We start from the raw sequence: 15,280 nt of genomic DNA on the forward strand, positions 1-15,280 counted from the left end.
GAGCGAAGGCTATTAACACTCAATTGGGTACGGAGGTGAGCAGTCCGTTTTTTAAACTGCAAGTCATCGGCGATCCAAATGCGGAAGTAGCCCCTACCATAATCGTCAAGCCGCAGAATACGCAGATAATCAAAGATCAAGATGTCACGCACATATATTGCATCGCGAATGCCAGGTATTTGCGAATCTTTGTTTATCATTCTTTTATCATTCATCACTGCATGATGATTTTTCTTCTCAATGCACAGACACAATGTTTTCGTTCAAGAGATTTGAAATTGAAGTTTTAACATCAATTTCAGATCCCTTCATGAATTAAGGACCTTATGGATGAAAGATGGCATTCCGATCGAGAACTCTAGAATATCGTATAGCTTTAATGATTCGTGGAACAGAACGCTCGCATTGATCTCAGCCAACATAACTTACACAGGAATTTATTCTTGCCACGTAGATTTGCGGAGTGGTGGTTATCCGACTATAAATGCGAGTGCTAAAATCGTTGTATATGGTAAGCATTATCGATGAACGATACAGTAAATAGGTAATATAATTATATTTTGAAAAGTAAGAATACGCGACACTAAAAATTTTAAGTATTTTAACAGATCTAAATCTTTCCTAAAATTCCCATTACGTTTTCTTAGAAAAACCAACATTTATAACGGAATTAAAAAGGGAAACTCTGAGCGATTATGGGTCCACAGTAACGTTACCGTGCGACGCTAACGGTGTGCCACCTCCTACAATCACTTGGTTCCGTAATGCCGAGCCTGTTGATCATTTACTGGGAACCAGGTACGCTCTGGCAAATATTTGCTTTTGTAGTCATTGGAATGAGAGAGAGAGAGAGAGAGAGAGAAATAGAGGAAAAGAAAAATCTTTTAATTATTACTATTTAACTATTAGTAGAAACTTTTTCCTGTAAATTTAAAATTGTAATTGTTGTACATGAAAGATATATTAATTTATCAGTCATAAATAAATTTTTCTATTCTAGTAAATATTTTTATTATAAATTAAAAAATATACGTAACATTAAAAAATTCATAGAAGGAATAATTTGTGTGAAGTGAAGTATATTAAATTTGAAACATATTTTATAAAAAATATTTAAATTTGTTTTGTCTAAAAAGGAATCGGAATTCGAAAAATTTTTAACCATTTTACTATTATTGTCCTCGTGTTTTTACAGATACTTAATGGAGGAAGACGGCTCGTTGACAATTAAGAAATTAAGTATGGATGATTCGGGAATGTTTCAGTGTCTCGCGTCCAATGAAGCCGGCGAATCATCTAGTTATACCTGGTTAAAAGCGAAAAGTGAGTAATTTTTCATTGTTTCCATAATATATCGTGGAATTCTAAAAATAGTGAAAAATTATTACCCAATCCATACACAGAGTGTTCGCAAAACATGCGACTAAAATACAATCTTTGTTATTTATAAGATTTTTATAAGATGAGAAATATCATAAATACGCTTGCTAATATAATCAGTTTTGAATACAAAGGATTTAAAATTTATATATTGTCTATTTGTTGTTTTTATTGATCGGTATAATATAAATTACAACATAAATAATTTCTTATATTAATAGTAACATTGGCAAATTATACACAGATATAGATATTATATAGATATTATTTAAAGGGAATCGCCTTTTTCGCGGACACTTCACGTAATAATGTCGCAAGCAGAGTTAATATAAATGATATTTTTTGTGTGCGGCACAGAAAAAGGATTAGGAAGCAGATTGAGAAACAGAGTTGCCCGCTGGGCGGCTGGCTACAATGTAGTCAGAGTCCGCCAGTCTGATCGCCGTTTTATGTTCTCTCAATATCCAAACAGTAAGAATAATGCAGCGAGATTTCCACACTTTTCTTTTCCATTATCATTTTCGGCACATGCTTGAAGACTGCGTATAAATTTCACTTCACGATTTTTGCTTCTAGCAAATTTTTGCATAGCTCTGATAAGGCAAATAGCACCATGTTGAATATCAGCGTTTTAGAACATTTATTATTACTCCATGTTTATAGAATTTTAGCGCAAGACATTGATTAATTGTGCCTTCTTATGTGATTTAATGATTATTAATTTTAATTGTATATAGTTTATAATGTTTTTCTATATTATAGAATGAATGCCGTACGATTTTTAAAGAAAAAAATTTTTAAACGAAACGATTTGTCGATTTTGACGTAATTATTCTTAGCACGCGTCTGCGACATTGCAAGTAATACTGACACGCACGTCCTATTTCCCTATATATATTAGGGATACATTTCCAATAAGATTTTTTTTTTCTGGATGTCTCACGATAAATGCTATTAGTATTTAGCATTTAGTGATTTATTTTATATGGCATTTATCATGTACTTAGTTATAAGTTTGCGTAGTTTTGCTATTAAATATGTGTTTGTGTTATGCTTAAAACATAAGCTTGTATTTGGAATCAGCATAAAGAAATAGAGAAAAGGTGAGAATTACAAATGGTTTAATATACATTGCAAGCGACGATTGATCACCCCTTTTTTCATTTGCACGTTGTGAGAAAACATTAGATATAGAGATTTGATGTTAATGACGAAACTTCTGTCTATAATTTACAGCATCTGGACCGATAATGGAAAACGGACCACAGAATTTAACAGTATTAGATGGCAAAGATGCAACTCTAAGTTGCAATGCAATCGCAGCGCCTAAGCCAAATGTCACTTGGTATTACAACGGTAATTAAATCAAAGCAATTATCTTTATATTTTTTTATATTTTTATGTTATGTATATGTATGTAATATAAATATGTTATAAAATTTTAATTCACTTGCTATAGTTTTATTTATATATTAGGTGTTGGAATTAATTCGTAGCGTTTTTTAATGAAAGAATGTTATTTATTTCACATGAGCATTAAAAAATACATTAATGAAAGTACTTCCCATCACTTGTAAAACGCTACGAATTAATTCCAACACCTAATATATATGTATATGATTTTTATAAAAATTAAGATACACAAAATTAATATTATTACCAAACGCGCGTTTACAACAAATGCAATTAAATGTGACAAATGTTTACATTTAATTGCAGATACAATGTCTGTGGAAATTGCTGGGAGAGTACAAGTCTTGGACAACGGAGATCTTTTAATCGCAGCAGTGAAACCGTACGATGCGGGAAGATATACTTGCATTCGCGCGAATGAAGCCGGTTCTGTCAATGGATCGGCATACTTAACCGTTATGGGTGATTATTAAGACAAAGTATTTAGAAACAAAGATCGAGCGAATTATGGAATCATTTTTCTTAAGTCGGTTAAAAAATCGATTTTTTTTGCTCGAACTTTGGTGACAAATGCATTGTGCAGTTTGTCGTATATAATCTGCATCTGTTACAGTTCGGACTCAAATTATCCATCCACCTGTTGATACGTCTGTGCTTCTCGGGCGTACCGCTGAATTGCAGTGTAAAGTTTCGAACGATCCCAGCATCGTATACGATATGGCATGGTTTCACAATGGACAGTACGTACAAAGAGAAATATTATATGCAAATAATATCAATTTCAAGTTTTGAGATCAAAAATTTAATAAATTTCTTTTAATGTATCTAGTATTATTTTCCGAAACAGCAAATTAATTAAAATCTGATCTACTTAAGATATTTAAGAATTACTTACATTATGCAGCTTGAGTTTTTATTAAATTGATTAATTAAATTATTGATTTATAATGTCAGGAAAATCATTAAAATTCTAGTGATTCTTCCGATGCTTGAAAATCTTAAAGTGATACGTTTTGTACGTTATTAGAGTAATAAATACGCAAGCAAGTCAAAGAGTGAAAATGCGATCAGACGGCACTCTCGAGATCGTTACCGTTCGAGCTTCCGACGTGGGCGAGTATACATGTTCCGTGGTGTCGCCGGGTGGCAACGAAACGCGATCTGCTCGTCTGAGCGTAATCGAATTGCCGTTCCCACCGATCAACGTCGTGGCCACGCGAGTCGAGAGGATCTCGCCGCGCACGATTAACGTCACATGGGTGCCCGGCTTCGACGGCAATAGTCCTACGAAAAAATTTATAGTCCAGAGACGAGAGGTATCCGATCTAGGTGAGTATAGTCTTCAAATATAAAAATTTAAATGTAAATATTTACCATAAATGTAATAATTAAGTCAAATATTAGTTATATTTATATTTTCTGATATATATATATATTTTTTAACGTAATTGTGAATGTTATTACCATATATGTATGAAAAATACTACAAATTTTTGATTGAATATAAGTAAATTGATATTATATTTTTTTATATCTCCTTCTCTATAATATAAAAAATATAATTCATTGTTATATTGCAAATAGGACCAATACACGACCCAATATTAAACTGGATTACTGAACGTGATAATGTATCCGCGACCAGTCGATGGATATTGTTGAATAATTTAAAAGCCGCGGCGTCTTATCAATTTCGTGTTAGCGCCGAGAACAGCGTCGGTGAAGGTCCATCGTCAGCAGCTAGCAACATCATTGTTCTACCCCAAGAACGTAAGTGAATAGGAAAATTAATCAAGTGATTATAATAGAAAATATAACAATATAATATGTTTTTGTTGAATTTTCACTAAAATATAGGCAAATTTATAGCTCGATTTCTGACGTTTATGTTGACATTCCATTTCATTTAACGTTTTATCTTTATTTTTAGCGCCCAGTGGTCCGCCCATTGGCTTCGTCGGCTCAGCACGTTCATCATCGGAAATAATAACACAATGGCAACCTCCACTAGAAGAATATCGAAACGGCCATATCTTAGGATATATATTGAGATATACGCTTTTCGGATATAATGATAGCCCATGGACGATACAAAATATCACCAATGAAGCGCAAAGAAATTATCTCATTACAGATTTAATCACATGGAAAGATTATGAAGTGCAAATAGCGGCTTACAATGAGAAGGGCGTGGGTGTATATTCAAAGGGCTTGCAAATAAAAACCAAGGAAGGAGGTAAATTCACGTTAGAAATTAAAATATTATTTTAATGAATGTTATAAATCAATTAAAGATAAATAATTTTTTATAGTCCCAGAAGCACCTCCCACAAACGTAAAAGCGAAAGCAATTAATTCAACAGCGGTAAAAATTTGGTGGAAGCCACCGAATCCTCAGAAAATTAATGGGATTAATCAGGGATACAAATTGCAAGCCTGGATTGGCGACAATTTTACAGATGCGACTGAATATAAATCGATGACTGTGCCGCCGAGTTTATTCGATCCGCTCGCCGAGCAGGACGCTATTATGACAGGTTTAAGAAAATACACTTTGTACAATATCACGGTGCTCTGCTTCACCGATCCAGGTGACGGTGAAAGGAGCTCGCCTGTCGAAATTCGTACTTGTGAAGACGGTATGTTTATTTACAATAGCTAGTTAAGAATTAATTAATTATACTGTATTTTCTAATTAAAAGATAATTTCTGATGTATATTTTCTGGTTCTTCATTTAGTAAAGATAAATTTATTATTCAAAACATTATTTATCTTTATATATGTATTACGATTTTTATAGTACCTGAAGAAGTGGAGAATCTACAATTTGAAGATATCAGTGATCGTGCGCTAACAGTTAAATGGTGTCCTCCCAAAGAGACCAACGGAATACTGACACATTATCAACTGAAATACATGATTAAAGACATTCCGGATTCTTTGCGCGTCGAGAACTTCACGGCTGATGTGTTATCGATTAAAGTAGAACATCTTCAGGTAATCATCGATTTCAAATAGCACAAAATTATATATAAAAGAAATATAATGAAAAGTCTAAAAATTAGAAGTTATAAAAAAGAACTTAAAGGATTAAATATGACTATTGCTCATTTTTGTTTTTTCTTAGGCACTGACTCACTACAAGTTTGAAGTGACTGCTTGGACATCGGTTGGATCTGGCAAATCAAAAATAGCGACCATACAATCAGGCGTCGAACCGGTGCTACCAGAACCACCCACGAAGTTAGCGTTATCCAACATAGACGCATTCTCCATTGTGTTGCAGTTCACGCCAGGATTTGATGGAAATTCGTCTATCACGAAGTGGACAGTACAGGTTAATTAATCTATATCAATGCTTTTTTTGAAAAAAATCAGAGATTTATTTATTGCATATTTTTATACATAATACAATTTTTAAACTAATGAAAATTCTGTTGAAACAAAATTTAAATATATCTGTTTGCTCTCTTTCTTTCAAAGCTCGATATCCGAAAAGTATTACGTTAGTATTAAAAGTATTTTGTAAAATTTATTTTCAAGACATACGAGATTCGATGTGACGGATAGAAGATAGAAAATAAATCAGAAGAAGTAATATGTGTATTACTATCAATTTCTTAGGCACAAACGGCGCGAAACTCGACGTGGTACACTATATACGAAGTATCCGATCCCGACGCCAGTACGATTACCGTTGACGGTTTGACTCCTTTCATGCAATACAAGCTTCGTTTGATCGCAAATAACGTCGTCGGTGCCTCAGACCCCTCTGAGCCGACCAAAGAGTTTCAGACGATTCAGGCACCACCCTCGCATCCTCCGAAAAACGTCACAGTTCGCGCGATGAGTGCTACCGAATTACGCGTTAGGTGGATCGTAAGTATCGTTGTTGGATCGTCGTTATGTAAAAAATATAATTTTTTTATTAATCATCACTATTAAGAATATCGATTAAAAATATTGTAGAGTATAATATACACAGATTATACTAAATAAATTACATATGTAATATAAGAATTATACTGTTTTCTGCGTAGCCATTGCAGCAAATAGAATGGTATGGAAATCCACGAGGATATAATGTTACTTATACGGAAGTACGATCGAACATATCGAAGAGTAGTATTATCGAGGATCACACTGCAAATTCGTATATTTTGGAAAGTATGGAGGAGTTTGCTGATTACGAAATAGTGATGCAAGCATTCAACGATGTTGGCTCTTCAGCGGCGAGTCCAAAGGCTATTGAACGAACTCGTGAATCAGGTGAATTTTTCAAACATAATTGAACATAATTAATCAAAAAGGAACCTCTAAGAAGCAATTTTTCGAATATAATTATTTCAGATTTTTGAAAGATATCAGAGTATGTATATTTCTAAAAATTGATTTGATATTAATTTAATTATTTTATATTGTTGAAACTCAAACGTTTGCGAAACAGATGATATAAGATCATTTTTAAATTTTAAATTTTGTAAACTTTACAAAGATATATAATGTAATATCTTTTAGTTCCTTCCCTGGGACCGATAAACGTAGAAGCAAACGCAACTTCCTCTACGACTATTCTGGTGCGATGGGGTGACGTACCTGTGGAACATCAAAATGGACAGATCGAAGGCTTTAAAGTATATTATGGCGCGAATTCCAGATCAACTTTTCAGTATAAGAATATTCCCAGCAATACCACTTTTACAACCACTTTAACAGAACTTCGCAAGTTCGTCCAGTATCATGTGCAGGTTTTAGCCTACACAAGACTTGGTGATGGAGCGCTAAGCATTCCATCTGTGAGAGTTCAGACCTTCGAAGACAGTAAGTGTATTTAGTTGCAATTGAACCTTTTCTAACGACAACAGTCGAGTTATAGATTATACTTTAATAATTATAATATAATTGTTATATGTTATTTATTAAATTTATTGTTTTATATACATGTGATGTGAAATGTATATAAAACATACAATGCAAAGCTAAAAAAAATAAGATTCCATGATATCATTATAAAATTCTATTTTGTTTCACAGCTCCTGGTCCACCATCTAATGTATCTTTCCCTGACGTGAGTTTAACCACAGCGCGTATTATCTGGGACACACCAGAGGATCCTAACGGGGAGATTCTTGCGTACAAAGTTATGTTTAACTTAAACAACAGCCAAGATTCTCCTTTTTCTAGAGAATTTCCAGCGTCAGATAGAACGTTCAGGTACAAAGATTTTTTCCTATATTTATCCATCTCGCTGAAATTTTATAAACTCTCTCAACATTTAAATAATAGACCTCCGTTCTAGATTGAGATGTATTAGGATTATATATAACAAATAAATAAGTTTTTGAATAAATATCGTTATAATTTTGCCAATTGCAGAGCCACCGAACTCAAGTCCGAAAAGTATTATATGTTCTCTGTAACGGCACAAACGAAATTGGGTTGGGGTAAAACAGCTTACGCGCTTGTATTTACCACGAACAATAGAGAACGTCCTCAAGCACCATCGGTACCGCAAGTGAGCAAGTCACAGATTCAGAGTCGTCAGATAACATTTAGCTGGACACCAGGCAGAGATGGTTTTGCACCATTAAGGTAGAAACATTTTTCTTACTTATTGGGACTTCTATTAAACTGGATTTCTATTAAATTAATATTAATCCCTCTTTTTGCTTCGATAGATATTACACAGTGCAACAATCAGAAAATTCTGGACCATTCCAAATTATTCCCGAAAGAGTGGAACCCACTCTGACGTCTTACACGGCTAACAATTTAAAGCCCTACACACACTATCAATTTCGCATTCAGGCTACTAACGACATAGGTCCATCAGAGTGGAGCAGTGAGTCTGCTCAAGTACAAACTCTGCCTGCAGGTATATATCAAAGATAAAATAATATGAAACTCTCAATGAAATATTAAAAAGGAAATATTTAGAAAAATTAAGAAAATCAGAAATTGAAAATTGAAATTAACATTAGCAAAAATATTACATTTTTATAGCGCCATCAAAGGGTGTCACCGGTCTGAAAGTTGTTCCGATAACAACATCCAGTGTTGAGGTTCATTGGAACATGATCGACGAGGTACATTGGAGTGGCGATTACGAAACTGGTGGCTATCGTGTTGTTTATCAGCCGGTATCGGATTTCCCAACGCCTCTTCAGGCGACGCCGAAAGAAGAAATTCTAGGAATTAAAGTGCGTATAAATATCCCTTCTTTATGTGTCAATTTAAATTTTATAATTTAATATATTGAGATTAATTGCATGCAGTATTTTATAAATTTAGTATAGCTAACACAATTCATTCTTCTTGCAGCAAACCAAAATGGTCTTAAGCGACTTAACAGAAGATCGATATTATGAGATTGTAGTGCTACCATTTAATTCAGAAGGTGAGGGCCCACCGAGTCCACCAGTCACTGTGTACGTGGGAGAGGCAGTTCCTACGGGGGAACCCCAGCATCTAAAAGCCGAGCCCATTTCTTCTACCGAGGTTCATTTGTATTGGAAACCTCCTCAAGCTAATATGCAAAATGGCGATTTATTAGGATATAAGGTAATAAAATAATTTAGCTCAGTTACATTAGTAATAGATTACTTTATATACATATATATATATATATATATATATATATATATATATTATATATATTGATATACTTTTTATGAATTTAGTAATAGATTGTAATATACTGACTTGTATATACTGATAAATTCATAGATTTTTATTTAGTAATAGATAAATCGTTATAAGTTGATCTTTATTAATTTTATTTATGTTTATTATAATAAATATTTTCGTTTTTATTGCAGATTTTTTATTTAGTAACCGATTCTCCTCAAGATTTAGAGAAAAAACAAGAAGAAGAGATAGAAGTCGTTCCAGCGTCTTGTTTGACACATAACTTAGTCTTTCTTGACAAGTATACAGAATATCGCATACAAGTTTTAGCGTTTAATCCGGCCGGAGATGGCCCAAGATCTCCGCCAATTACTGTGAGAACGAAACAGGTAATTTTCTTAGATATATTATGTCGTAAATATTCTATGATAATAGCAATGTTCAATGTTGATATTTTTTTTGATAAAAACACATGTTTATAAACGGTATTTAAACTCTGGTATTCAACGTAATTGCAGGATATACCAGGACCACCATATCATTTGCAATTTAACGAAATTACCATGACCAGCTTGCGCGTTTCTTGGAACCCTCCGAAGTTACGCAATGGCGAGATAGTTGGTTACATCGTTACTTATGAAACTGCAGAGCAAAATGACCGTAAGACAAATTAATGTCTGTATAAAAAAAAATTATTTAACGTTAAGGATTTAATTTTTTAGTTATTTTTTTTAACTATTATTACTTTTTTATATTATCGTCAGAACATTGCGCTTTAATTAATATGTACTCAAATGTCTATTGTTTTTTTATGACGAACACATTAATTTTATTCCGAGAAAAGTTCATATATATATTAAATTCACTTTGCAAAGATTTAATTATGATACATTCCATATTTATCTTTTTGCTAACTTGTCAACATTTTATCTAAGGTTTTAGTAAACAAGTTAAACAAAAAGTGACGGAGACGAGTCTTCTTATTCAACCGCTGGAAGAGGAAGTAACGTATACCTTCATGGTTCGCGCGCAGACGATCGACTTCGGACCGCCGATATCCGGCAATGTTACAACTGGTCCGCAAGAAGGTTCGCCGATGGAGCCTAGCAATCTCGGCGTGACTAAAACAGTCTCCAGTGTGGAACTGCAATGGACCAATGGTGCTTCCGGCAAAGGTCCTATACTCGGTTATTACATCGAAACTCGTCGTAAAGGTAAATATATGATCTTTATACGCAATCGTTTATATTTATTTCAAAGGAGTTTAAAAAATCTGTTACAGCGTCTGTTCAAAATTTTTTAATATTTTACTGTTTATCGAAATAGAAAATATTATTAGTTTATTGCAACAGAAAATACAAAATTTAATGCGATTAATTTCTTTTATTATAACTAATGTATGAAATAAATTTTGATTGTGTCGCGAACATTTGTTGGAGCAATTTCACAAAATAAAAATATACAACTATGTATATATATATATATATATATATATAGTCTTTTTTTAAATAAATTCAGCGTAATATCGTCATACTATTTTATATTTGCGTCCAACTCGATTACCGGTTCTGCTAACACTAATACCGTCTTTTTTATAACTGTATAGCGATGGAAGAATGGCAGCATTGTAAGTGTCAACACACGTAACTATGCTGAGCATCAGTCATTGCATTTAGATGGTTTTGATAGTGAGATCCCTGTTAGCGTAACAATATCGCTTTTGACAATCCATTGTATACTACTATGTGTACCGTGGTCGTTTGGAAATTCCAATAATTTGCATGATAATGTCATAGCATGACATCGCCAGAAACCCATTTTATATGTTCAAGCAGGATTTTACTGAAAATATATTAACTTCATGTAGCGCTATAACATGATTGTCTATATCATTCCGACAAAGAAATGATTGATTATATTAGCGTGATTTGTTGTACTGTTCATTGGTAACGCCACAGTTTTTGTTATTTAGCCCCTCTTCCCTGTAATTAATCTCGTTTTTAATATTTTGGCGTGCAGATGTGTGCACACACGGTATTTTTCATATGTCGTATAATAATAAAACAAAGAATACCGATGTTACTCTTCAAAACATTTCGCACAGGAAATGGCCGGCACTCAAAATATTAAAATAGTCACCAGACTAATACGAGCTCCTATTTATTTGTTATACATAATGTCTTATTTCTATCGCATTATTTTTTATAACATTCTTTGGCTAATTTGAAATCAACTTTTCCTTAAGAAACATATTAACGCTAAATATTAGCAATATTTGTGATTGAAAGTAGAGGATTTCTGGCAAATTAAAGCTGAAAGAAAAAAATGAATAACAAAGTTATATTTTTTAGGATTCCAAAACGTAAAAGCCAAATATTATATTATAATTACAATCAAAATTCTATAATTCACGTGATGTGAGCTAGAGGTAGTTTATATATTTTAGAATGTTAGTTTAGAAAAAGAACATACAGTAATTTTTTTTATTATAATAAATAAATTATATAAAGTCGATCTTTTGCTACAAAATTTGATTTATTTATTTAATTGAGAGATATATGATATTGGAATGACAGTTTCAAGGAGAAGTCGATTCTAAATTGATCGAAGAATCTGGCATTGAAAAATCATGTTGTACAAATGGGACATTCCGTACAAAAGGATTGGATTATACATATATATATGTAAACAAAATAATGTGTTTTCCGAAAAAACTTTTTCCTTTACTATTTCAAAGATTATAACACGGTTTATGTATGTAATTATAGACGATTCGCGCTGGCAGACAATAGTTCGTACCAGTAATGGACCACTGACGGAATATACCGTGTCTTATCAAAATTTACTGCCATCCACATCGTATTTGTTCAGAGTAATATCATACAATCGTTATGGAATCAGTTATCCAGCATATTCCACCGAAACGGTAAGTTTATTTAAAAAGAAATGATTATTCATTTGGATACTAAATTTACTTTGTGAATATTCATTATTTTGACGTTATACTTTCATACATACGTTTATTTATTTGAAGACACATAATCTATTGCGAATTAACATATTTTATTAATGGAATCATTTTACCAGATTTTGACACCATCGAAACTGTACCTGGAATACGCATATCTACAACACAGGCCATTTTACAGACAGACCTGGTTCATGGTTACTTTAGCCGCTATATCAATTATAATTATCATTATGGTCATAGCAGTATTATGCGTAAAGAGTAAAAGTTACAAATACAAACGTAAGTTGAATTTAATATGCATATATAAATTAATTCCTATGAAAAATCAGATTATGTTAGTAAATCGCTTATCTACAATTTGTTACATATAATTTATATATTAATAATTATACTGTAGAAGAGGCACAAAAGACTCTGGAGGAGTCGATGGCGATGGACGCGGACGACAGGCAAGAGTCGGACTTAGAATTGTACAGATCACGCCAGGGTGGAGGTGGTGCCGTTAATGCGACAAGCGGCACTCTGGGTAAAAGAAATACATTGACCCGGAAGGCAATGCATCCTCCACCACCTACTATGCTGGGCAAATCGCCTCCCAGGCCTTCTCCAGCGTCGGTCGCCTATCATAGCGACGAAGAGAGTCTCAAGGGATACGATGAGAATCCTGACGACAGTAGTGTCACGGAGAAGCCCTCCGAAATTAGTTCTACCGATTCTCAGGTGATTCTTCATAAAATGTAGGGCAAAGCACATCTCTGACAACATGAATCTCAATTTCGTTCTTATTTCACAGGGTTCTGAGAGCGAGAACGAGAGTGTGCAATCCGATCCACATTCCTTCGTGAATCACTATGCGAACGTCAACGACTCGTTAAGACAATCGTGGAAACGGCAGAAACCCGTCCGGAACTATTCATCATACACGGACTCCGAGCCGGAAGGCAGCGCGGTCGTCAGTCTGAATGGCGGTCAGATCATCATGAATAACATGGCCAGATCGAGAGCGCCGCTTCCCGGTTTTTCGTCGTTCGTGTAATGAAATAAATTATCAAGACTACGTTAAGATAGGAATTTTTTTCCTACATCAAAATTAATATCGCAGCTACTTCGTTCTTAGCGAAGTCTTTTTATAAATATACGTACATAGAGCGAAAGACTTATGTCGGGAACACGTGTGTTTCGCATGTATTCCCGCGACGACATAGACTTATAGCAAACTGTAGGAAGCTTCAGGCATCTTCGTATTGTGATATATTGATACATATATTATTTATAATTTTCGATAAGACATTTTGCATTTAATAGATACTTTTGTACTTTCTTGGATTAGTTTAAGAATCAAACAGCTAGCTTACGAATCTCGTACGAATATCTTACAAATTTCGTGCCTGTACAGAGCAGAAAAGTGTAAGTCCAAATATCATTCTTTTTTTCAACAGATATTTCGGTCTTAGACTCTTCTATTTTTCAGGTACAATTATAGATACACGATTACATTCGATCCTGAGGATCTTGTACTCTTTAAAAGTATTTATATCGTCGACGTATTTATAAACGATAATCGGGATCGTGATATTGCAGAATTTTCAAAACAAAAAATATCAATTCAGATTCAACATAGCAATCGTTGGCCTATCTATCTTATTAATCCAGTAAAGACTTTATTATAAAGATCGCGAGTTGTGGGGCACTGTATAAATCCTCTCTTATGCTGACGTATTTGCACGTCAGATGTGCTTGTAAATATGTTATATATTTTCTGTAAGAATGTAGATTTTGTATAATGCTGCTATACATGTATTCAGCGGACTATATCTATCGCATTCGCATTTTGTGATAATACAGTAAATGCTCCATAGTCGTGGGACTTACATTTTACTAAACTGTCACGAATACGGAATCGCGATTCTGAAAAGTAAAATGTGTATAGAAAGAGTAAAATTTGCCATAAAATATATATATAAAATATTAGTTATTTTATTTATATATTTATATATATATATATATACATATATATATACATATATATATATATATATATATATATATATTAGGTCATTTAAAAAGTATCCGCGGTTTTTGTTCAATTTTTGAATGAAAAAAACCGCGGATACTTTTTAAATGACCCAATATATATATGAACATATTTTTTTTATTTTTCATGCATCTTTCCTAATTCGTTTTATTTAAAAATAAGAATTATTCCTCAAAATTGTCAAAAAATATTCTTTTTATCTTCGTTATTATAATAAATGAAATATCTTAGGCCTGCGAATAGGAAATATGCAAACATATGGAGCTTTTATTGTACATAAATATATCATAGTTGAGATACAGTATTCATATCTTCTTAAACATTCTCGTTTTATTAATGTCCAAAGTCGGGGTATCGAATGGAACTACGACGATACATATGTCAAATCTATTATAACTGTGCGAATAATGAAATTTAAAAAACAGAAGAAAGAGAAGCCTAATCTAATTAATAATTACGAAGACTATTATCGCTTCGTATTTTCTAATATTTTATTCATTCATAAAAAATGATATAAATATTTAGATATAATTTTATTTTAGATAATTATATTTTTTTTTAAAAGCAAATTCTACGAACACGTCGTGAGATGCAGCGGAAACATTTTCTTCTTTCGGGAAAATGATTCTACAGAAATACTTCGACGTTCCCGCGACACTGCCAGTGAACGCTTAGTGCAAATTTTAATTTTATTTATATACTTCCACGCGTATTTGTAATGACATAAGAAAAAGTATAAAAATCAGCTGTAATGTCAATTGTATACGACATTGAGAAAAAAACATCTGTTAATCTTTTAATAAAAATTTATGACATTTTGGAAAAATATTTCTATAACAAGCTGATTTATTTA

General features: G+C 33.0%; 1 protein-coding gene across 9 annotated transcripts in view; it reads left to right on the forward strand.

The window, feature by feature from the left end:
• The window catches only part of sdk (sidekick cell adhesion molecule), a 41,999-nt gene extending 26,746 nt beyond the window's left edge, over positions 1-15,253 (forward strand). For 6 of the 9 annotated variants that reach the window (XM_011053105.2, XM_087411118.1, XM_087411121.1 and 3 more), the window contains 30 exons: positions 2-175; positions 303-511; positions 648-798; positions 1,196-1,323; positions 1,738-1,851; positions 2,617-2,736; positions 3,100-3,255; positions 3,407-3,533; positions 3,821-4,122; positions 4,378-4,563; positions 4,724-5,029; positions 5,106-5,432; positions 5,595-5,791; positions 5,922-6,131; positions 6,419-6,673; positions 6,835-7,063; positions 7,313-7,615; positions 7,828-8,008; positions 8,171-8,386; positions 8,473-8,669; positions 8,798-8,994; positions 9,116-9,355; positions 9,613-9,810; positions 9,940-10,081; positions 10,357-10,635; positions 11,028-11,048; positions 12,190-12,347; positions 12,509-12,671; positions 12,790-13,112; positions 13,186-15,253. In XM_011053105.2, coding sequence (XP_011051407.2) covers positions 2-175; positions 303-511; positions 648-798; positions 1,196-1,323; positions 1,738-1,851; positions 2,617-2,736; positions 3,100-3,255; positions 3,407-3,533; positions 3,821-4,122; positions 4,378-4,563; positions 4,724-5,029; positions 5,106-5,432; positions 5,595-5,791; positions 5,922-6,131; positions 6,419-6,673; positions 6,835-7,063; positions 7,313-7,615; positions 7,828-8,008; positions 8,171-8,386; positions 8,473-8,669; positions 8,798-8,994; positions 9,116-9,355; positions 9,613-9,810; positions 9,940-10,081; positions 10,357-10,635; positions 11,028-11,048; positions 12,190-12,347; positions 12,509-12,671; positions 12,790-13,112; positions 13,186-13,428 — 6,052 coding nt within the window. In that variant the 3' untranslated portion in view covers positions 13,429-15,253. The remainder of the gene's footprint in view (position 1; positions 176-302; positions 512-647; positions 799-1,195; positions 1,324-1,737; positions 1,852-2,616; positions 2,737-3,099; positions 3,256-3,406; positions 3,534-3,820; positions 4,123-4,377; positions 4,564-4,723; positions 5,030-5,105; positions 5,433-5,594; positions 5,792-5,921; positions 6,132-6,418; positions 6,674-6,834; positions 7,064-7,312; positions 7,616-7,827; positions 8,009-8,170; positions 8,387-8,472; positions 8,670-8,797; positions 8,995-9,115; positions 9,356-9,612; positions 9,811-9,939; positions 10,082-10,356; positions 10,636-11,027; positions 11,049-12,189; positions 12,348-12,508; positions 12,672-12,789; positions 13,113-13,185) is intronic. The other 3 variants (XM_011053107.2, XM_011053106.2, XM_011053108.2) reach the window with 3 other exon arrangements.
• Positions 15,254-15,280: the final 27 nt, after the last annotated feature.

Source organism: Acromyrmex echinatior, chromosome 11 (assembly GCF_024713525.1).
Source record: "Acromyrmex echinatior isolate Ae372 chromosome 11, ASM2471352v2, whole genome shotgun sequence".
NCBI lineage: Eukaryota > Metazoa > Arthropoda > Insecta > Hymenoptera > Formicidae > Acromyrmex > Acromyrmex echinatior.